This window comes from Leopardus geoffroyi, chromosome B4, assembly GCF_018350155.1.
Source record: "Leopardus geoffroyi isolate Oge1 chromosome B4, O.geoffroyi_Oge1_pat1.0, whole genome shotgun sequence".
NCBI lineage: Eukaryota > Metazoa > Chordata > Mammalia > Carnivora > Felidae > Leopardus > Leopardus geoffroyi.
The window spans coordinates 112,380,462-112,404,836 of NC_059341.1; the positions used below are offsets into that span (position 1 = coordinate 112,380,462).

General features: G+C 38.8%; 1 protein-coding gene across 4 annotated transcripts in view; it reads right to left on the reverse strand.

The window, feature by feature from the left end:
* Positions 1-24,375, reverse strand: part of ATP2B1 (ATPase plasma membrane Ca2+ transporting 1) — a 132,098-nt gene that overhangs the window by 68,909 nt on the left and 38,814 nt on the right. For all 4 annotated transcript variants that reach the window (XM_045465178.1, XM_045465175.1, XM_045465176.1 and 1 more), the window contains exon 2: positions 2,608-3,033. In XM_045465178.1, the coding sequence (XP_045321134.1) occupies positions 2,608-2,815 (208 nt within the window). In that variant the 5' untranslated portion in view covers positions 2,816-3,033. The remainder of the gene's footprint in view (positions 1-2,607; positions 3,034-24,375) is intronic.

Consider the following 24,375-nt stretch of genomic DNA (forward strand, 5'->3'; position numbering starts at 1 on the left):
GGCTGGTGCTGTTTTTATTTAATCTTACAACTGTAAACACAAATATAATGCTTAAAATGGTTTGTTCATATTCTTTAAAAGAATCTTTCAAAATGACAAACTGTTTATATACAACCAGTAAAGACAAAAGTTTGTACAAATTTTAACAAAAATTCACAATACTAGGAAGAAGATGAGCAAGAATTTTCTAAGAATAAAAGAGGGAAACAGATTTCATATATTTATTTCATAGCACAAAGCAGCAACAATGAACATCAAATTTTGAGTGTTTAAGTGAATTATTTCTAGTAATTACCCACAGCTCCCATCATATTGTAAGAAAGATACATAACCATCTCCTCCCCAAATTTCAAAACTATTGTACTAAATGCAAAATTTTTCAGTTAACTTAATAAACTTCACTAATTAAACTAAAATCAATGTAAGGAGTACAGCCCAAAATAACAAAAAAAGAATACAAAAAATAAACAAAAGAAAGTGCAATACAAACTAATGAGAATCACGTCTATTAAAAATGAGAACAGACCATGTTGGGGTGTTAAGTTATTAGAAGACAAGAATTTTGATTAACTAATAGCAGAGGAATACAAAGACATGGTTGAAGGATGTGTAGTTAGGTGATGAAACTGAAGTTCATTATCACCTTTTATGAACAAACTATGTAATTATATTGAGGACTTTTTATAATGTTTCCTATTAATTTGGTGATTATGAAACATCCAACAATTAGGTTTTAGGTTAAATGGATAAAGTACATATAGTTGAATTAATGAATATACTGAGAACAGCACATCAATATACAATTCTCTAAACAGGATATAAAGTTAGCTAATATTTCAAAATGGGTTTGAATAACGAACAAGCTACAAATTTTGTTAAATTACTATCTGTTATAGTCCATGGGTTTGTTCCTGAATCCTAGAATTTACATCAACAACAGGGATCCCAGCTACCTTAAAATGGTACAGCATATTAAGGTATAACTAAGAAGCTCATGTTTCTAAGTAGTTCTGACTTAAGGAAAAGATCCAGAAGATACGAAGTCTTAACAGGTCTTACAGAAAAAAGAACATACTCCAAGTGATCAAGGAAGCCCTTTCCAGACATGTGTGAATGATGTGTGAATGCTGATACTGGATTTGTCAAGATCATGCTACTTCAGAAAAATTAATCACCTACCACTTCTTTAAAACAATTAGGAATTTAAATAGCAATTCAAATGTGTATATATATATGTTATAGATATATACGGTTAAAGAAATTTTTAATGAAATTTAAAATTAAAAAAATTTTTAAAACAATTTTGGAAGTAACTTTTTGCTACTACTTTTAATTTTGTGACAGTATGGCATGACATAAGGTGTTTCAAAAAAAAATATTCAAGAAAAACATTTCTGGGGGCACCTGGCTGGCTCAGTTGCAAGAGCATGAGACTCCTGATCTCAGGGTTCTGAGTTCAAGCCCCATGTTGGGTGTAGATATTACTTAAAAATAAATAAATGAACTTAAAGAAAGAAAAACATTTTTGCATAATTTTTCTGGAACTGGCTTTGGAATGTGTACTAGTCTACTTCAACTTTTACATTAATAACTGCCCATCCTTACTAAAATAAAGTACAATCATCAAACATTCAGCATATCTCTCTCCTTCGTTTGTAAACAGGAAATGCCTTTCTGAAACTTTCTAAACCTTAATTTTCTCTTCAACATGATGAATGTATAAAAGGTCATCTATCTCAAACCGTTTCAAAGACCATAATGCAATAAAGTCATAACTTTTCCTTTCTTGATTCTCAAGAAGAAACTTACTACAAATTGAGAATTATGAAAGCAAAGACTTCCTTGAAACAGGCAAACTGAACATAATTCTAAGACTGAAAATTAGTTTTCATTAAAGAAAATGTCTGCTACGTAAAAAATTGGCATCTAATCTTTAGGATCTTCTGAACTAATTACTAAAGTTTAGGGTAAAAACAAATTGGTCAGCTACTGGCAGTGACAACTATTTTAAGCCACCTTATAAAATGAAGGATAAGTGAGGATTTATTTTCACTGAATCCCTTGGGTGGGTGGGGGGGGGGGGGGATTCCATCCTCTATAATTCCAGCAGAAAGGCAAACTTGTTATTGTAAACAAGCAGCAATAACACGCACACTAGTACAAGTATTTCCTCCCACCAACCTAAAATATATAAATTAGGTGCGCCTAGGTGGCTTAGTTGGTTAAGCGTCAGACTTCAGCTCAGGTCATGATCTCACACAGTTCGTGAGTTCGAGCCCCACATTGGGCTCTGTGCTGACAGCTCAGAGCCTGGAGCCTAACTCAGAAACTGTGTCTCCCCCTCTCTCTCTGCCCCTCCCCCACTCGTGTTCTGTCTCTGTCTCTCAAAAATGAATAAACGTTAAAAAAATATATATATATATAAATTAATTTGCGACATTATTTCTTGATCTAAAGTTCTGTTAATTGCACAATCTGATAACTGACTCATCTTAATGTCACTAAAATTATGATATAATCATACGATAACCAAGACAATATAAACATGTTTACAAATCTACAGTACTCTTCCTACAAAGAACTAAAAACAAACATAACACAACTCACCTTCATTGGGAGATGTTTTCAACCTGCTGCAAATTCCATAGACATCTCCATAGCTTTCCTGTATTTTTCGTAATGCATCTGTAGACCTGAGCTCCATGAGAGCCCGCAGCTCCGCGAGCGTAATTCCAAAGTCTCCATCATGATTAGCTTCCTTCAAAGAGTTTTTTACTCCACTATATGCAACTGAGTTGTTTGCCATGTCGCCCATTACAAGTATTATTTATTAGGAGGAAAATGTTTCCCAAAAGACTCTAATTTTCACTTGATGTATTTCCAAGTTGAAAATTTTTTAAATATGAAAACCTTTCTTAAACCAAACACTCATTGTAGGACTTTCTAGAGCAGCATCAGCAGCATTTCCCAGAGAAGTATCTTGACCTTTGGCCCATGACTAGTTTCTTCATATCAATCATGAGATGTACATATCTGTAAGAAAATATTTAAAAGTTAATAAAATCCATCTTTTACAGCATTATGCATATAAACATATTTTCTAAATGTCATCAGGTAACTAATGAAAAACATCATAAAAATATTTTTAACTGTAGTCTCATGCGTGTAAAGTTTTTGCATGACAAAAGATCAAAGTATAACCACTAAATAAAATTGTATTTCAAGATATTAGATCCCATCGTTATTAAATGAAACTGCATTTCACATGACTGAATTTTATGTTTCCATTCAGTATTATGGTTATTAATAGTTATCATTAAGCACTTACATTCCAAGCACTATTTCTTTAAGTTCATTCCATTTAATCATCACAATGTAATCCCACGAGGTGTTATTAACTCCTTATTCTACTGAGAAGAGTAAGCCTCAGAGAATTTGAGGAGTTTCTGCACACCTAACAAATGCCTAAAACAGATGAGCTGTGATGTCTCCAACCCATGTTCCTTCTAATACGTGGACCATTCTCTCCAAACCTTTCATACAAAATAGACCTTGAAAGGGCACAAAGCACAACAAACACCTCACTGTGCTTTCCTGCAATTTTCCTTGGCTACTCTGTGACACCACCATCTTTTGTCTTCCTAAAACTATCTTCCACCATGATTTGTCACATGTCACCATCTCCATTCTTCCCTTGACCGACCATCCAAAGAAATTCTCTACCCATGAGTCACTCTTTATTATTACTCTGGTTTTTTTTTGCTGGCCTTTAGTATTATCTAAAATTACCGTGTTTGTTTATTTGTCAGGTTTGCCCATTAGTACATCCTGGGAATCGAGAACAGTGCCAGGCACGTGGCAGACATTCAGTAAGTGTTTAAGCAATAAATGGATGCATTATGGGGCACCTGGGTGGCTCAGCTGGTTAAGTGTCTCACTTTAGCTCAGGTCATGATCTCATAGTTCGTGAGTTCGGGCCCTGTGTCGGGCTGTGTGCTGACAGCTCAGAGCCTGGACCCTGCTTCAGATTCTGTGTCTTCCTCTCTCTCTGTTCCTCTCCAACTCATGCTCTCTCTCTCAAAAATAAACATTAAAAAAACTTAAAAAATAAATGGATGCATTACTTAAATTTTCCTCATAATAATTTCAAGTTCTCCTTGTACTCTAAACTACCCAAAGATGAGTGTTCAACTTTTATCTCCATCCATGTCCTTTAATCACCTCAACCTTAACATGACCAACAATGGATTCATCTTATTCCCTAAATAGGTAACTCCCTTCCTCAGTCACCATTATTCTAATCACCTGGGCTTGGAATCCTAAGTCATCTTTGATTCCATTCACTTCAGCTTCAATCAGTCACTGAGTTAATTCTTCCTCTGAAAATCCCGTTTTACATAACCTTTTTCTTTCTCATCGTCAAGTCCCTCCTCCACAAATTATAATCACTACCCCGTAAGTTCTCTCTCATTCTAATATTCCTTTTATCCAACGGCATGCTCTTTGCTGCCACCTTTTTTTTTTTTTTTTTTTTTCCCCAAATAGGCTTCATACCCAGTGCAGAGCCCAATGAGAAGCCCAATGCAGGGCTTGAACTCACAACTGTGAGATCAAGACCTGAGCTGAGATCAAGAGTCGGACACATAACTAAGCCACTCAGGTGCCCCAACTGCTACAGTTAGTTTTTGAAACAGTTTTCATGCCATTATATCTAAACTTACAGGGTGAAAATACAGCTCTACTGCTTATGCCTGTTTGGCACTCAAACCTAAGCTTTATTTTATCTATTCAGTCTCTCTCCCTCCCCAAGTACCCACTCTTCAATATTTAATAAATAAGACGTTCAGTGATTGGGAACTAGAAAAGATTACTGGCAAGCACAATTAATCTTCATTTATTAAGCTGTTATGAGAATGTTTGTAATGGTATGTGGTTCTCATAGTTCAATATGCATCCAGATGCCTGGGCCTCAACTCCACAGTTTAGATTCAGTAGGAATTAGGGTAGGCTCCATCATTTGCCTTTTTTTTTTTTTTTAAATATTTTTAAAAGTTTATTGTATTTATTTTGAGAGAGAGACAGAGAGACAGAGACAGAGAATCCCAGGCAGAGCTTGAACTCAGGAACTGTGAGATCATGACCTGAGCCGAAATCAAGAGTCGGATGCTTAACTGACTGAGCCACACAGGTGTCCCTTCAACATTTGCCTTTCTAACAAGTCCTAGGTGATACAGATGCTGTCAGTCCATGCAGCACACTGTAAGAACCAGTGGACAGGAGAATGGGTTAAAAACTTTGAAATTCATACCAGCTGGCTGAGGAAAATTTCCTTGCCTTGGGTTAAATGTGCAAGGATGTGATAGCTATAGATTCTATAAGACAATTTCTTTCCATCGCCTGCTTCCTCCCACTTCACAAATCCTCCCTGTTTGCCCAATTATTACCAATTTTACTCATCTCCTAGGAAAAGTGGTTCCCTCCTACTCACACATCAATTATTATAATAACTCAACTCCAAAATCTAGAGAGGGTGGTTATTTGATAATATCCCTGAGTTTCCAACCCAAATTTGCTGGCGTCTGAATTATTATGCTAATCCTAAATAAATTATTATTTGTTCAAGAGATAAATTCCTAACGCAAGTCTCTGTGTCGGAAGCATCTATGTCATCAGTCTTCTGGTTTCCTCCACAAAGAGGAATTTTCCTCAACAGTGGCTTCCTACCCCATCAATTACCACTGAGGTAAAACAAGCTGCCTGACAGATTTTCCAAAAGTAACCAGGCAGATGTGGTTTCTTCACCTTTCTGCCTTCTTTTGGAAGCCAGATGTCTGCAGAACTCATACGCATCGGTCTGAGTTAGTAGGGTAGGGACAGACCCCCCGGTTAAAAAAAAAAAACTACTACCGTTCAAAGTTGCTGGGGTGGGGTAAATAACTGTGCCTGTAGTTTGGGGTTCAACATTAGAGCTTCCCTGTTGTCACACAAAAAACAAATCCTCCATTTCAGCTTCTGTCAATATTAAAACTAATATTTTTACTCCTATGTGTCAGTCGTTGCCTTTGCTCTTGACAGAATGCAAAAATGGGAGAAATGAGTGTTAAAGGGTTCTGTTCCATTTCTCAACAATAAGGGGACATATCAGAGCTAGGATCTGAATTTCTGTTTGTGACTCAAAAGCCATGCTCCCTTCCCTACACTGCCTCTACTTTAGGTCTTCACATTTATTAGATTCAAATAGAAATTGTCATAGGTCAAAAAACAGCCAAATGTACCAGTTTATATAATAAAATCAGAATTCAAGACACTACAGTGGGTATTTGTTATTTGCCAGCTCAGCATCCTTTCCCCCACTTTTCAGCAATAGTCCCACTTTTGTTTAGGGATCTGCCCTTCCCCGACTCTCAGTGTAGTCTCATGAGGTTCCATCCCACATCCAAACATTCCCCTGGCCATAATAACTGGTTCAGGAATGCTCATATGACCCAACAAAGGCCAAGAGGGCAAGGAGGCTTCTGCTGTGACTCTGGGGCAGAGACTAGTCTCTTCTTACTGAACTTAAATCTGACATGGCAAAAACCTCTGTGACTGGATCCAAAAGGGAAGGAAAGACAGAGAGGGAGGAAAGGAGAGAGGAAAGGAATGTGCCTGTCAGTGCTGGATCACTTGAGCCCCTTGGTCAATCCATGTCTCAAATCTGTTCTATCCCTGGATTTTTTTAGTAATTTGTCAGTAAGTTCCCTACCGAGGTTGAATTTTCTATCACTGTGCAAACCACATAGCTTTGTTAAATACATGATTACCAATTATATCCAGTCCCCCTACTGTTTAAAGAAGTCCAGGCAAAAGCACCAAATGCAAAATGAGCCACTTTCCAAAAGAGGGCGATTTGTAACTACCTGCAAGTTATATCATCAGGATATTGTGTATTTCGGGATCTACTATAGCCTTCTCCACTATTTTCCTTTCTATCCACTTTCATTCCTCCATTCACTGAACTAGCGGACAAAGGTGCTTAGAATAATAAAGTTTTATTGTTTATTCAGTACAAAATGACAAGAGGGGGGCACACTATTTGAGATCATGATACAACAGAAAGTAGATCTGTTTTGCTTTTCTGCGTTGTCTAAAAGATTTTGATCTTCCATTTGAAAAATTTATGAAGAAATCCTGTTATGTGGAAGCTGAGGCCCTAACAAGGGGGATTTTTAAAGAAAACACACAGCTACTCTATGGGGGCCTACTGGCCTCCATAACTTATCCCTGATCCCCAGATGACCTCTCTAGCCAAATGACTATTGGTAGTCTTTGAGGGATTATGAAAAAAGAGGCAGTTTAAGACTGGAGTTAGGCAAAAACAGTTACAGTCTTCAAAAAGCAGGATAAGATGGAATCCAACTGACACATGAGCTTTACTATGAATGAGCAGGGCCCTCAAAAGACCAAAACATGACTTGAGGTCCTAGCAATGAGTGGAGCTCATAATTAATCACTAATTGCAATTTCAATTCCTTCTTTCACAAGAACACTTAACTTACAGAGATCATGAAATGGTTGTATGGACGTTATCTAGACTCAACAATGAAAACCACAAAGACTGCATATCAGAAAAACTCAAAGAAAAACAGGCAAACAGTTAAGTAAATTGTGGGATGAAATATGAAGATGGAGCTTCATTTCAGAGCTCTAAAAAGGATTATTATTATTATTATTATTATTATTATTATATTATATTATTACATAGTAACATGAAATTCTTGCAGACCAAGTATAAAATATGTGCTCCTGAAGTGTATTAGAACAAAGACGGACAACCTGGAAGACATTACTGGGTTCCTCATTCCTGACTTCTAAACTATTGTTGGTGTTTTACAAACACAGTATTTCTGTTTCTCCAATCTATAGATGGCTTGAAGCTAGGTGAGCCAGCAAATGTTTGATGACAGAATCAGGATCCATAAAGACAGGTAGGAATGAGAAGATATATTTAATTGTTACAAAATGCACTAACTGGATGTTAGTTAACACGAGGTAAGTGTTTCCACTGGGCCCCAAAGCGAGTATGTTCTTAGGCAGCAATGACAGGACTCTAACATCAATAAAGTTAGGAAACAGACCTATTCTGCTTTGCCTTGGACATACACACCAATAATATTACTGGCTCATCTATAAAATATAGATACAAAAACAGTACCCATCTCTTTAAATGTGTTAATATATGGAAAACTATTTGAACTTAGCCTGGAACACAGTTAATGGTAAACACGCTGGCTACTTTTATTGTTAAGAATGTTTGCAGATATATTCTACAGAGAATATCCCCGCTCTCCTCAAATGAGAAGGGCCGCTGAGCCATTTCAGATGAGGAATGTTTGAAGGAATAAGATTTCTAAACCTAAAGGAAAAGATTCTATTTTTTTAATTAAAAAAATTTTTTTTTAACATTTATTCATTTTTGAGAGACGGAGACAGTGTGAGAGAGGGAGGGGCAGAGAGAGGGAGACACAGAATCCGAAGCAGGCTTCAGGCTCCGAGCTATCAGCACAGAGCCTGATGCAGAGCTCGAACCCATGAACCGTGAGATCATGACCTGAGCCAAAGTTGGACACTTAACCAACTGAGTCACCAAGGAGCCCCAGGAAAAGAGGATTCTGATGATAGTCCAATATAAAAGAAACTCTGTTATACAGATAAAACATATGGTGACTCAATGTATCAAAAAGACTGATGAGGGGTGCCTGGGTGGCGCAGTCGGTTAAGCGTCCGACTTCAGCCAGGTCATGATCTCGCGGTCCGGGAGTTCGAGCCCCACGTCGGGCTCTGGGCTGATGGCTCAGAGCCTGGAACCTGTTTCCGATTCTGTGTCTCCCTCTCTCTCTGCCCCTCCCCCGTTCATGCTCTGTCTCTCTCTGTCCCAAAAAAAAAAAAAAAAAAAAAAAAAAAAGACGAATGACAGAAAGAGAGGCACCAACTTCTATTTGTATTATACATAACAGGCCCACTAGACTTTGCACTGGTATGGTATGAACAATAATAATGATCATAAACAATCTTCAATAATAAAGAGAACACTGAAGAGTCAAGAAACTAGTGCATTTAAGAAATGGAGGAAACTTAGTCTAGGGGACGAATGACCTCTGATGGCAAACTTCAAACATTTGAAATTTTATAATGTAGAAAGTGACTAGATAGATGTTGTGGAGTACTGGAGGACAAAACTAGAATGTAAACAGAGTAAGCTACAGACGAGTAGTTTTTGGCTACATAAGGCAGAACTCTTGTAACAAGTTATCCAAAATTGGAATAGGTCTATAACAGTTAATTTTACGGCAACTTGACTGGATCACAGGGCGCTCCGATATCTGGTTAAACATTACTTCTGTGTGTACCTACGAGGGTGTTTCTGAATGAGATTAGCATTTGAATAGGCAGACTAAATAAAGCAGACTGCCCTCCCCAGGGTGGGTGGGCATCCCAATTCATACAGGGCCTGAAATAGAACACAACTTGAAGAGGGACGTCTGAACACCTCTCAGCCTTCGTGCTCTGGCTGAGACATCCATCTCCCACCCTCAGACAGAAAATTACACCACTGGCTTTCCAGGGTCTTTGGTTTGAAGAAGGCAGATTGTGGGACTTCTCAGCCTCCATAAATGCCTGAGAAAATTCCTCATAATAAATCACTCTACGTATATATTTCCAATTGGTTCTGTTTCTCTGGAGGACCCTAGTAAAGGGCCCCTTGGTCAGTGAGAACTCTCTCAGAGGCCTGGTGTTGATCAAGCAAGATACTAAAAGAATGTATGGTTAGAGTGCTCAATACCTAAAGACAGCCCATGCCCTTTTTGTGACAACTCTAATCTTTAAAATTCCAATCCTATTTTAATTTTTAAAAATGTTTTGAAGAGAAAGCGCACACACACACACACACACACACACACATACACACACACACACACACACGTATGCACAAGCAGGGGAGGGGCAGAAAGAAAGAGGGAAAGAGAGAATCTCAAGCAGGCTTTGCACTGTCAGCACAGAGCCCTACACGGGGCTTGAACCGTGAGATCATGACTCGAGCAGAAATCAAGAGTTGGACGCTTAACAGAATGAGCCACCCAGGTGCCCCTGAAACGCCATTCCTATTTTAAAAGGTAACTCCACTGGTCTAATGCACTGAGCATGTTCTATACACATACACAACTGACTTCCCGTCAGCATCCCATTCTCCACTGACTGTTCAGCTTTTAAAAATCAAGACTCCATTTATGCAAGATTACTTCAAAGACAACAAACCCCAGACAAAAAAAGTATTCTTTCTTGTACATGATGTATGAAAGATCATGTACATACATTCAAATTAGATTTGAATATCTAATTTGAATATCTGCTAATTGTGGTCATAAGCTTAGAAAAGTCATTTGATTAATTTCAATTCCAAATTTAAACAAATTGGTTATAAATCAAAAGTAATTTGTTAGAAGCCAATCCTTTTGTTTAAACTTTCATTAGTCTCTTTAAATGTCCACTGAATCAACTACAGATTCTCAAGTAATCTTGATTTTTTTTATATCACCCCAAATTCAGAATGAAATTTCAAAACATAAAAATTTGTACTCCTCAATCTTACTCTTCAATTTTCTAATACTTGTAGATTTTGTAACTATTCAGCACATGAAGTTACTTTTGATTTCATATACTCTTTCCCCAAAATATTCAGTTTTCTTAAGGTATTTACACTGAAACAGCTCAATAAATGTCTTTGGGATATGCTGAAATAACTTAAGGGTTTAAGTCAAATTTCTATTTCCTAGCTCTAGCTCTAATATATGTCTCATTAAATTTTTAAAAGTACAAAATTAGTATCCACAAAGGTTTTTAATCTATGACTGGCTTTATAGGAACACAAATTATGGATCTGAGGCTTAAAAAAAAAAAAAAGCTGGGGGTGCCTGGGTAGCTCAGTCAGTTAAGCACCGACTGATGATTTCACTTAAGGTCATGATCGCACAGTTGTGGGATCCAGCCCCAGTAGGGCTTTGTGCTGACAGATTCTCTCTCTCCCTCTCTGCCTCTCTCTCATTCTCTCACTCTTAAAATAAACATTTAAAATAAATAAAAATGGTTTAAAAGTTGAAGCTAAAGATAGATTTTCACTCATTTAATAAGAGAATAATTGTTTACAAGTTTCTAAGTCAAAATAAAATACTAGCCACAAATTTTAAAAGGCCATCATTCTGTTAAAAAAAAAAAATGGTTACAAAGGAATCATAGAATTTAACAGCTGAAAGGGATGTTGATCAAATCCAGTTGCTCATTTTATACCCGTAGAAACCAAACACACCCATAATCTTCTACTTCCAAAAAGAATAAAAATGCTTATAATAAAAGAAAGCAAGCATTGAATACTCACAAAATCATTTAAAGAAAAAAAAAGAGTGAATGACCAAAATTAAATCGCAGGATAAATCATAACAATGTACAGGTTGTAAAGAGGCTACTCCATGGAAACAGCTGGCATTTATTGTGCTTCAAAGTGGATACTGACACCCTAGCTGTTAGACACAACATTTGACTGACAAAAAGCTAAAAAATTGCTTTTGACTGCAGTCTTTCAAAAAGAATACTCACGAATCTTCATTTTCTTAAGTTTCTTTTTTTCTTTTAACATAAAAATTAATCCACCCTCCTTTGTAGACAAGTAGTTGGTGAGAAGAGGGATAACCAGGTTTGATAGCTGTTTCTCACTGTGGCTGCTATTGGTGTTTTCTTGTCAGTGCTAGCTCACCAATGAAGAAATCCAGCCTGGCCTGCACCGTTCCATTAGATAATAGGAGTGATCTTCTGTCCTAGGGACAACCTAAAACTTGCCACTTTGAATGCCCCTCTGGAAGGCTGGATAGTAGGACTACTATATAACTAAGTGTAAATTTAGACCCATTATACTTAAATTTATATAAAGGCAAAAACCCTGCCTTTTTCATCTTTAATCTCCCATATCTTACCAAGAGGTACCTATGATCATTCAAAATATAGTCACTTTGCAGGGGAAAAAACAAAAAACAAAAGAAAACCTTATACCTGATTCACATCCTACAAATGTAAAGTCTTCCAACAATTAAAACAATTTTTAAGAAGAAATGATAAAAATGTGCTGTAAACTGAAATAATGTGTAATATCAAATTAATGGTAGAAAGAAGATGCTTTATCCATAAGATGCATATCAAAGAGCAGAAACTTCAAGATCAAGAACGGTCACGTTTCTTTTACAGTTTTGTTATGCTCAGAGTGGTTTAATGAAATAACGTGAGCATAACAAAACTGTAGGGACCAAGGACCAACTGTAAGAACCAAGGGATAACTCAATTTTAATATTCTTTGAAGTCACACTTTTCATTTTTTAAGAGGCTCAAAAGAAAGCACACACACTGCATGAAGGAACATAAAGACTATAAAGCTTGTTTAGAAAAGTAATTTATATCAGGTGAGTAAAGAATGATACATATAAACAAGATTAAATTTACCAAACATGATTTCAGTTTTATAGAACTGATAAAAGCAGAAAATAAACATTGTCTACAATGTCTGATTTATTGGTCTCACAGGATTCATAAATACCATCACTGTGTCTGAGTTGACTAAAATTAGTCTCACTCCCCTCAGTAAATTACTTATCATCTACTAGACTCTTCCAGAGGCAGAGACTAAGTACAATACTTTGAAGGGCAAGTTACAGCTGCTGTCAGTGATAAATTCAGCAGGACCACTTTCGCAAATCTCTCAGGGTGGGCAACAAGTAGATTAGAATAGAGGAGGCACTAATTTGTTCTTCTCTTATAGCTTTTATTGCACAGCTGCAATGATTTGTTTACCTCTCTGTCTTTCCCAATGAACTGGGAACTCAAGGCAGGATTTGTGGCATTTAATTTTAACCCCCAGCACTGTCTGGAATACTATAGATACTCCTTATTTATTGAATAGAAATGTTCCTGTTTGAAACTTAAGCTAAAAATCAATTTGGAAAACTGGTTTTACAACTGTAAACAAAGACATTTTAAATAGAGCAAAAGAAAACCTCATAACCCTGTGTTTAAAATAATATGCTAGGCACATAGGGAGTTAAGAGTAGGTCATAGTATTCAAGGAATATTCACGCCACCTTGATATATAAGATATATAAGCTTAACTTTCCTTTAAATCCTTTCACATAATATTAAAAAGTACTTAAGATTTTCAAATGAACTATACAATGACTGCTACATAACAATGGTTTTTAACCAGGGTCCTATATCCTTGAGGCTATGAAAAGTAATAATGCTGAGTTTCAATATTTCATAAACCCTGGAGTAACTGATACATTTACTTGAGAAATCATTTGTTAGGATTACCCATACTAAATTAAAATTATACCAAATCAATATGGTAGTAAGGTTAGCAACTAGTTCTAAATAATACATAAAAATCTCACCCAGTTGGGGCCAATGGATAACAAAATCCTGAACTCCATACCTAACGTCATCTTTTCTGAAATTTGCTATTTCTACTTCATCTCCAATGCACAGATCAACCCATTCCAGGCTAGCTGCTTCTGTGCTACATCAAAACTACTCTTGGGGCGCCTGGGTGGCGCAGTCGGTTAAGCGTCCGACTTCAGCCAGGTCACGATCTCGCGGTCCGTGAGTTCGAGCCCCGCATCAGGCTCTGGGCTGATGGCTCAGAGCCTGGAGCCTGTTTCCGATTCTGTGTCTCCCTCTCTCTCTGCCTCTCCCCCGTTCATGCTCTGTCTCTCTCTGTCCCAAAAATAAATAAATGTTGAAAAAAAAATTAAAAAACAAACAAAAAAAAAAACCACAAAAACTACTCTTCGAGGTGACCACTGACTCCTCTTGTTCTAAATCTAAAGGGCATATTTAGTCCTTCTTATCTAACCTACTGACAACCTTTGCCACTGCTAACCACTCCCTCACTCCTGAAATGTTCTGTTGCCTTAATTTCTCTGATGCTCCATTTCTGTTCCCACCACACTGCCATCTCTGGCTGCTTGTTTTCGTTTTCCATTGCTTGTTCCTATTCTTGAACAATTGTCAAGGGAGTCAGTGGGGAGGGGTTGGGTGGCACTGTAAGCCTGACCATAATTGCTTTCATCTGTTTTTAGTGAGAGCATGAGATCAGTTTATAGATAATAGTTAAAATTTATTTGCATGTGCATTTACAAGGTTTATTTTTTTTCTGTCTCTCTCATATTTGGAACCTCACAATTCAATTAAAATGATAAAACCACACTATAACCTTCTGGTTCAAAGTGTGAATGAAATCACCTCGTTTCCTTTTCCTAGCCTGAAACACAGCCCCTATTCCCCACAGCCTTTAGTTTATAAAGAAATATGTCAGCCCAAAGAAGAGATTCTATAAATTGATGATTCATCCCCCCTCCCCAGGGCTGCAAGACAACTACTCTTGCTTTTTTTTTTTTTTTTAAACGTTTATTTATTTTTTTTTGGGACAGAGAGAGACAGAGCATGAACGGGGGAGGGGCAGAGAGAGAGGGAGACACAGAATCGGAAACAGGCTCCAGGCTCTGAGCCATCAGCCCAGAGCCCGACGCGGGGCTCGAACTCACGGACCGCGAGATCGTGACCTGGCTGAAGTCGGACGCTTAACCGACTGCGCCACCCAGGCGCCCCAACTACTCTTGCTTTTGATGGCACAGATTGTTTATGCCAACAAAGTACTTAATTAAGCAGAGTATGTGATAAAATTTTAATGTGAATGATCCCAAACACAGATATCTTGAAGATCACTATAGGTATTTTTGCTTTATGGTCAAGTCAGCTGGAATCCTCTTATTCCAAACACTGATGATATACCCCCTATCTCTTAAAAAGTTGTTCTAATTTGCAATACTGATGATACCCATATCTTAAAAGGCTGTTCTAATTTTGCAAAGTTGTACTTGATATAGTCAAAAAACACAATCCTTCTGAACGTACCACAGCTTGGTCACATACTGGATTATTAAAAGCATTTATATACTAATTCTACATATTTCAGATCAGTCATTCTCAAACTTCAGCATGCATCATAATCACATGAAGGGCTCCTTGAAAGAGGATCGCTGGACCCCACCTGCACAGTTTCAATTCACTAGATCTGGGGTAAGGAGCAAGAATTTACATTTCTAACAGCTTCTCAGGTGAAGGTGATGCCGATGCTGCCTGCTACTGATCTCTGGAGAGGCACTATTGTAGATCACTGTGCCCTGAACTTCGACTGTTGGATTATCACTTTAGTCCAAAATTCCCTGACGATAATATAAGCAAATTACTCATGGTTCCTCATTATGCGATTCTCAATTTGCATGAATAATTGAAAGCAGATCATTTCTAAAAATATTCTGTGAGCTGTTATTTTAAATTGACTTGATTTTTAATACCAAGTATATTGATACACAAACACTGAAAATAATTTTTCATTCAAAGAAATAGAGACTCATACTGTTTCATTTGAACAAACGTAAAATGACTTTAAACACCTAGAAGTATTAAATTTTAAGGAATTTAACAGAGAACTATAATTTAGATACCTACCTTCTCCTGCTGTTCCCCCAAATAAACTAGACTTTGTTTTGTCCTATTCTATTGTTCTATCTAGGCATTTCAGGAACTCTCATCCTCAGAGGAACAGTTTGCTAGTAAAAGGTAAGCCTTCAAAAAGCTCAAAATTAAGGAAAGTTAATTTTATATAATCCTGTACAGCTTACCACCAAATGTAAGAACATATTATATCTCTAGTTATACATGAGAACGAAATGTTCTATCATTTTCTAGTTTCACTGGTTTTGAGAATTTGAACTATAGTCAAGGAAGAGATTTCTAAATTAAAACACTGTTTTTCCCCCTTCTGTTCAGGAGCAAGAAGGCAATATGAACACTTGAATGTCACACCAGCTGCTCCATCAGCCTACTCAGTCCTTACGAGCTTCTATCCTGTCAGTTCACAAGAACCTACACTTAAATGCTTAAGGAAACAGGATGCTCATTATGTCACGAACAAGCTCACAAAAATAAAGTTGGCAATATTTAGGGAGGCAGAACTCTTATCTGTAAATTTAACATGAGCTTTCTGTTTTCTTAATTAAAAACTGTAAATTTCAAGGAGTTTTTATCCCAATATTTAAACAACTGAATGCAGAAATAAGGAGAGACAACACTTTCCCATTTCTTTATCTTCTTTTTCTTTATTTACACAGTTTGACGGCTGGTGGTTTTTTGCAATTTCCAGCTGTAGTTACTAAAGAACAGCACAGTAAATCAATACCCACTTTTGCAACACATTCAAAGACTCTGGCTGAAAAATAAGGTAAGCGGTATTTTAAGAGGATGTTAGGCAAGGATCTGTCTTAGAGTTAATTCACCAAAGTGCAAAGAATAATGGAAAGCAGGGGATGTGTTGAACCATAACCACTCCATCCTACCTGGCTGATGATCCTTCAAACTGGTTTCACACTTCCTGACCTTCATTCCAAGGCTTTGATTTGTACTCTGCTATTCAAGGGTAGAGCCACACATGAAAAGTCATCTTCATGTGGACGGTTTTATTTTCAGGACTTCTCCAAAACAACTGATCTCTACTCTCGTCATTTACATGGAACCTCCTGTACACATTCTGGCCTCCATGCTCAAAGGCAGTCAAGACCTCTTCTGATCATACCGGCTTCCCTAAAAAAGTCAACTTCCCAATAGTCAGGGACTCCAGTGTTGCTCTCATGTCTCACTTGCTCTTGTATTCTCCCGCTACACCCATCCGGCTCATTAGCTACCCCTGAATCGATATACCGTCTGGCTGAGCAATGCTGGTTACAACTTTTAAAACTGAGTTCTCGGGGGGTGCCTGGGTGGCGCAGTCGGTTAAGCGTCCGACTTCAGCCAGGTCACGATCTCGCGGTCCGTGAGTTCGAGCCCCGCGTCAGGCTCTGGGCTGATGGCTCAGAGCCTGGAGCCTGTTTCCGATTCTGTGTCTCCCTCTCTCTCTGCCCCTCCCCCATTCATGCTCTGTCTCTCTCTGTCCCAAAAATAAATAAACATTGAAAAAAAAAAATTAAAAAAAAAAAAAACAAAAACTGAGTTCTCGGGTCCACTGGAGACGTATTTTTCTCCATTGTATATGATCCACTGGCACATATGTTTCCCTAGCATGTTCCTCTTTCTATTCCAAGTCTCCCAAATCACTCCAGCTCTTGTCTCTATGCAGGCTACGAGAAGTCTACTCCAACACTTTCCTTCCTTGATTGTCATTGCAAGCCACTGCCACCACTTCACACAGATTCCTTCACTTAGCTTAACCAATATTCAGATGCATTCTACCACACGGAAGACTGTTCCCTCCTCACCCCCCCACCCCCTATCCCCAAATAAGCCTCTCCTGGATTCTGTTAATCAAACAAGTTGTCCTTCCCCACTCCACCTTCTTACCACACCTCTTGATAAGATCTATCCTTATCCTTCTCACCATGAACCCTGGCAAACTGGGTCCATCCTCACATTCCTGAGCTGGCTGCCTGTGGTAAGATTTGATCTCTGGCTTTCTCTCAGTCTTTATCTTCCTATACACCTTTGTGTCATTTGACAGTACTCTTCCCTCTTATCCACTCTGTTGCTTACTTTGTTCTTCCCGGCACTTCAGAAATCCTCCTCAGCCCACATTCCTTGGCTTTGTTTTTGTTTTCCTAAGATGGCTAGATGGAAGACTGGTCTTTCTTGGGCAGAAAATTTAGGGCAGATCTCATCTGCTCCTGGCTCAAGTCTGGCCATTAGGCCAGTGCTATCAGATGGGGCCACAATGGTGGGCTGATGTCTTAGGATGCCGGAGGCTCAAGCCATGGCAATTTGGAAGAGACAACTCCTCCCTGGGACCTGTCTTATATGACAAGGCCAAGGGCAGGGCACTCACTGTGCCACAGAGGTTCATCTAGCCCACCGCCTGTGACATCCTCACTTATTAACCTGCCTGCTGTCTCACCAGGAGGGGACTCCTCCTGGCAGGAACTGGCATTACTTTGGGATGTTCAGTGCCCCAAACAGAGCCTGGCATGGACAACACACCCAGTGAGTGACTGTAGACCAGAACTACACCAAAGCTGGGTGTGAAATTCTCAGAGACTGTAGTTAGTTGAGATGTTGAGAAGGAAGAAAAGGGCTGTTCTTGCTGCCATAACCAAACACCACAGACTGGCTGGCTTAAGCAACAGAAATTTATTTTTTTTCTTTAATACTTATTTAAGTAATCTCTACACCCAATGTGGGACTCGAACTCACAACCCCAAGATCAAGAGTCACACTCCTTTGGACTGAGCCAATCAGGCATCCCCAGAAATTGATTTCTCGCAGTTCTAGAGCCTACGAAGTCCAAGATCAAGGTGCCAGCAATTTGGTTGCTGGTGGAGAACCAACCCTCTTCCTGGCTGTGGACAGCTGTTTTCTTGCTGTGTTCTCAACAGTGTCTCCTGAACCTCAGTACAGGACTGGGCTCACTTTTAGGGGCTTGTCTTGCTGTGACTTGCTGTGACTTGCTGGTGCTGTACATCACCTCTCTGTGCCTCAGTTTCCTGTCCTCTCTTTTTATTCCTTCTTGTTGTGCCTTGATCTTTCTCTCCGCTGAAATGGGAGTGCTCTGGTCCTTCTGGATTCTGGAGTGAAGGTCAGCTGGGGGCCCACACCTATCTTGGGTGGTTAGGGGAGGAGCTGCACGTGACCAAAGACCAGATTCTCTCACTTTTCAGGGGGAGTTTTCTGACTGTGGGTGCAGCATGGGCAGAGACTCCCCTGGCTCTCCTGGTGGGGTCAGGGGCTAGGCTCCCCACTAAGCTGGGGGGTCCTGTGCCAGTGTCAGTCCATTGCTCTGACACTAAGGTCCTATTCCCAGGTGTCCCTCCTTGGCTTTTTTAATCACTACTATACTCTAAGTGAGGTTATCATGCAGGGATTCATGTGCAGACCTCTTTTCCCTCGTGGCAGCTGATACCACAGCATGACCCATATCTAAGGCCTTGATCAAGCTCCAGGGCCATGTTTTCAACTGTTAACACACAACTCCATTTGAATATCTTACAGCACAAACTCAACCATCAATATTAAACTTATCACAGTCACTCCTAAACCTGTTGTTCTTCTCTGAAGTTCCTATCAGTCCCAAATATGTCAGTAAGCCCTATGTCCAAGGCTCCTTCTTCAAGGAGTTTACAGACTAAATGAGGGATAAAGACAAGTATACAAGCAAGTCCAATTAAGTGTTAGAGAGCTCATCATAAAAAAAAGTGGTGAATGCACAAACAAAGGATAAAGTGTTAAATGAATATGTGGCATCAAGAAAGGCTTCATTGTCTAGGACACATCTAAACTGAGGCAGACTGGGGCCTGAGTGGGAAGGAGATCAAAACAGAGATGTGTCTGATAGCTGATATAACTGAGCACAGGACAACAAGGAGGCAGCAAAAGTGAGTGCTGATACTGTGATTAAAAAAACAGTATCAGGGCGCCTGGGTGGCTCAGTTCGTTGAGCATCTGACTTTGGCTGACTTTGAATCAGGTCATGATTCACGGTTCATGAGTTCAAGCCCTCCATAGGACTCACTGCTATCAGTGCAGAACCCACTTCGGATCCTCTGCCCCCCCCCCCCACCTCAAAAATAAATAGACATATATTAAAAAAAATCTATTTTGTACCTCTGGAGGGCTTCTTGAAATTCAATCTTCTTTCCTCAAATACAATGTAAGCTTCTTGAGGACAGGAGCCACAATCTGTGCTCTTTTTATAGCTCTTACAGAAGTGAGTAATAAATTACTTAACAGTTCACTTGAATAAAAATGGATAAGAGTAAAGCTGACATTGTGAAAAGATAAATGTAATTAAAGTCCTCAAGTTCCTCTAACAGAAAACTGAAATAAAGTCAACAAGCACACACATAAAAAGAAAATAACTGAAACTTCAGGTTAATATAGCACTGAGAGGGGGAAAACACAGTTTTCAGAAGGTCCTGACTTCCTATTTCTTTCTGATAACTTTTGAATACACATGATTTAAATCACCTCATAAAACTAATGAGAGATATACATCATCTTTTGAGTAGGTCAGAACACGTTTGATTTCCTTTTGTAGCAATCACGGCAAATAAAACGAAGGGACGAGGGAGAGAGAGATCAGAAGGAAGTACTTTCAAGGCAGTGACAGATCCCGGGCACCTTGCAGCCTGTGAGCATCTTCCTTCTGCAGAGCTCTTCAACAGAGGACCTGTGGATGGGGACAGCTTCAGCATGGCTGTCTTTACCAAATCTGCAAACTTCCTCTCTTCCGTTTGTTTTCCCCACCTCCTTTTTCTTTGGACAAGTTTCAAATAGCAGTCTCTTACTGCCGTTTTCCCTAATGAATTTTCCCTAATAAAAGCTGGCCTCTTCCCTTTGCCTTTCTATGAACTTCTCCTTCAAGGAACAGTTAACATGTCCTCTCTATCCTGATCCCATTACATGAAATTAGTCTGTGTATTTCTATCTACATCTGTAGTCTTTTTGAGACACTATAACATTCAGTATGTACTACTGTAATTATTTGTATGCACAGCTTTCGACTGTGCATACAGTCGACTTGTGCATACAGCCGATTCAGCTTGACTGAACTGTAAGCTCTGAGGGCAGGATGGTCTTGCCCATTTCTGTATCTCCTGATGACCACTAGAGCAACAGCACCTTGCCATGGAAAGTACCCCTACAGGATAACTGAATTGAACTGGAGCACACAACACAATGCACTGAAGACAGTCGTCCTTTAGTAAGGCCCATCGTGGGTACCAGCAAATGAGAACCTCAATTCTAGAGAAGCAGAGACTCTGCCATCAAGAGGATGCCCAGCTCACCACCATACAGTAGGTACTCAGCAGGCCCATAACATCTAAGCTTTTCATCCCAGCACTTTCCTGCACTGGCTGAGTGACTCTGGATAATTTACTCCATGTTTCAGCTTCCTCGTTTGTAAAATGGGGATAATATCTATCTCCTAATTGGTGTAGAGATTTCAATGAGTTAATATATGAATTATTTAAAAATCATCCCCGTTTCTTAGTGCCTGGCACTTAATAGTAAACATTCAATAGACTATAACTATTTAATTGTTATAATTAGCAGTAAGAGATTTTAAATTAGTTTCCAATAAACTGTCATATTTAGCACACATTATATAATACTTATGTTAGCCTACCGACAAGACACATAATACATATTTGTTAAATAAATGAAAACCTTTAATTCAGTATTTCAATGTGATGTCCTTATATATAATGACACCTAACAGTTTTTAAGAATTAAAAACCAAGAGGGCTGTATCACACAGCCAGAATTTTGTAACAGCTGATCTACAAACCAGATTGGTTGACTTTAAAAAAGAACAGGGGAGTGACACTCTAGAGAGAAAAGGGTTTTCTTCTTAAAATTAAAATTAGATGATTAACTATTGAAGATTCTTAAAAACTTAAAAATAACAGTTAAGAAAACTAAACACTAACCTGGAAAAACTCTTTTTGACACAAGCTTCATGGGGAAAACACATAAATACATCTATCCAATTATTATAACCACTTAGAATTCACATACTATAAATAGACACGAACCAGAAAATAAGAGGGAAAATGAGCTAATTTGTCAGATTATTTTCTTTCCTAAATGATTTGGCTGTTATTTAAGAATATAAAACTGAAGAATTTCCCTTCAACTGTTAGGCATTCTGACTTTGATCTGTCAGCATTATATTGAAGTTCCAGTGCAACGAAAAGAATTTACCAACTATGGTTTTGACCCATAATATCCACACCAACTTTTTAAAGTTAATGGCTATGATCTAGAGTATCATGTACAGAAGTATACTAAGCAGCAAACGTTGGTTTAATAATCTTAATGACTTTAAGAATGAACTATGTAGGGGCTCCTGGGTGGTTCAGTTGGTTGAGCGTCCAACTCTTTTTTAAATAAATTTTTTTAATGTTTATTTATTTCTGAGACAGAGAGAGACAGAGCACGAGTGATGAAGGGGCAAAGAGAGTGGGAGACACAGAATCCGAAGCAGGCTCCAGGCTCTGAGCTGTCAGCACAGAGCCTGATGTGGGGCTTGAATTCACAAACGGTGAGATCATGACCTGAGCCAAAGTGAGTGGTTCAACCGACTGAGCCACCCAGGCACCACGAGTGTCCAACTCTTGACTTCAGCTCAGGTTGCGATCCCAAGGTTGTGGGATTGAGCCCCACGTCAGTCTATGATTCCCACGCAAAGCCCGTCAGAGAGAGAGACAGGGAAATCCGAGTCGCCTGTCTTGCAGCTATGGAGGCTCCTCAGACCTGCTCATCCCATCCCAGGACACCAGGCAGACCCAACCCTGGTGGGAAAGGCTGTCTCCAGTTCAGCACTGCACACGTGGGCTCCAAATGCTTCTCCAAATCCTGCAGTTTCACATGAAGCAAGAGAGGAGAAACTCAGAACACAAACTGACAGCGAGAAGACAAGAAAACCCAAGCAGCTGTACATACAGACTGTCACTTTCCACTTTTCACACTCAACATGGAACCTACTTGAAATTCTCTCTCTCCCTCTCTCTGTCCCTCCCCTGCTTGTCTGCACACATGCTCTCTCTAAAATAAAATAAATAAAAGTAAATAAAAATTCACTATGTAACTATCAATCAAGGAAGTACAAATGATCATGCATACCTTCAATGTTGACCTGGGCAAAAAAAAAAAAAAGAAACTAAATGTAAAGAGAAGAGGAAAAATGACACACTACACAAAAGCATACATGCAATAATATAAGAACTTTCTCTGAACTTGATCACAAGAAAGGGGGCATAATGGTTCAGCCCTTTGCATTTAAAGGAAATGCTTCAGCACTTGTCAACAGACTTAGCCTCTCATAATAGGAACTGTTGGAACCATCTGGGAGGAATTAAATTTTAAAACTAGTATATTAGATTAAGCCATATGAGACTGCTATTTTTACAGATGAAAACCAGCAGAGTATCAGCAGTTTCATATGGTTCATCCTAATATAATTGATTGAGCTGAGCATCTACAGCAAGCATCCTACAAAGAGCAAAATGGAACCCAAGACTCAAGATCTGACATAAGCTAAACAGAATGAGTCAATTTAACCTAATGGAGGAAGAATACAAACAAACACATAACAGTCAGAAATGGACTGGTCAACCAGGAAAGCACAGGAAAAGGACAATCATTAGAACAGAAAAAGAAAACATGGCCTTGCTCATTAAGCACAGTTTAGGAGAGACAGTATTCTAAGCCAATACTGTTTGTATACTGTGAAGAATTATAACACTGATACTAGTTATCAGAGGTAAAGAGGAGAACGGCAGTGCCAGGTACCGAGCTAAGAAATTTACAATATACTCTACCTAATCCTCCCAACATCTTCTAAACAAGGTACTATTACTACCCCCAACTGCCAGATGAAGTAATTGGTCTTTGAAAGGTTAAGAAAGTCTGACTCCATTATACATTCCAAACATGCTACACCCCTGGTTCTACGTATATGGTTTCCTATGTGGCAAATCTGTGTCAGAGAAGGGAATGTGCTAGCCAGGACTTAAGAGTCTGTGTCCCAAGGCAGATTTTGTTTTGCTTTACTGTAAGTTAAATAAATTGACATTGTGATTTTTGTATCAATCTCATGAACTTTAATAATACAAGCCTGACCCCAAAATCAATTATAAAAGAGTTCAGATGAACCAGGTTTCAAACCCTGAAAATCTTACTCTTGCCATCTACTAAGGGATGCAATCCCCATCCTGGGAGGGCCCTTTGGGGGACAGCCAATCCTCATTCTCCCAAGAGAGAGATACCTCAACATCATCAATAGCAGTCTCTTCCTTTTTGGAATCTCTAGAGTACAAAGAACGAAGGGACAAGAGTCTATTCCTGCCTCCACTCTGAGCACATTTAATACAGAGCAAATCACTTCTCTCATTCCTCAGTTTCCTTTTTCTTATGTATAAATAGAGGAGTTAAGATCTTATTCCTTTCTTACCTAGTATCTATGGCTGCCTATCCCATGAAACACTGTTCTCTTGCCTTCCATGTAAAATTCCTAGTTTTAGATCTCTAGCTCTGAGCATTCCTTTGGTCTCTGACTGGCTCTGTCATCTACTTTCTGCCTCTATACCCATCCCAGCAAAGTCAGGGGTCCCCTACTCTTATCTCACAGTACTCACAGTTATGACTTCAGATTTGTATTTACATACATGACTTGTATCCTCATTATCTGGCTACTGTGGATTATACAGAATCCCATACGATGTTTATATATACTTGGGGTACTGAAAAGTT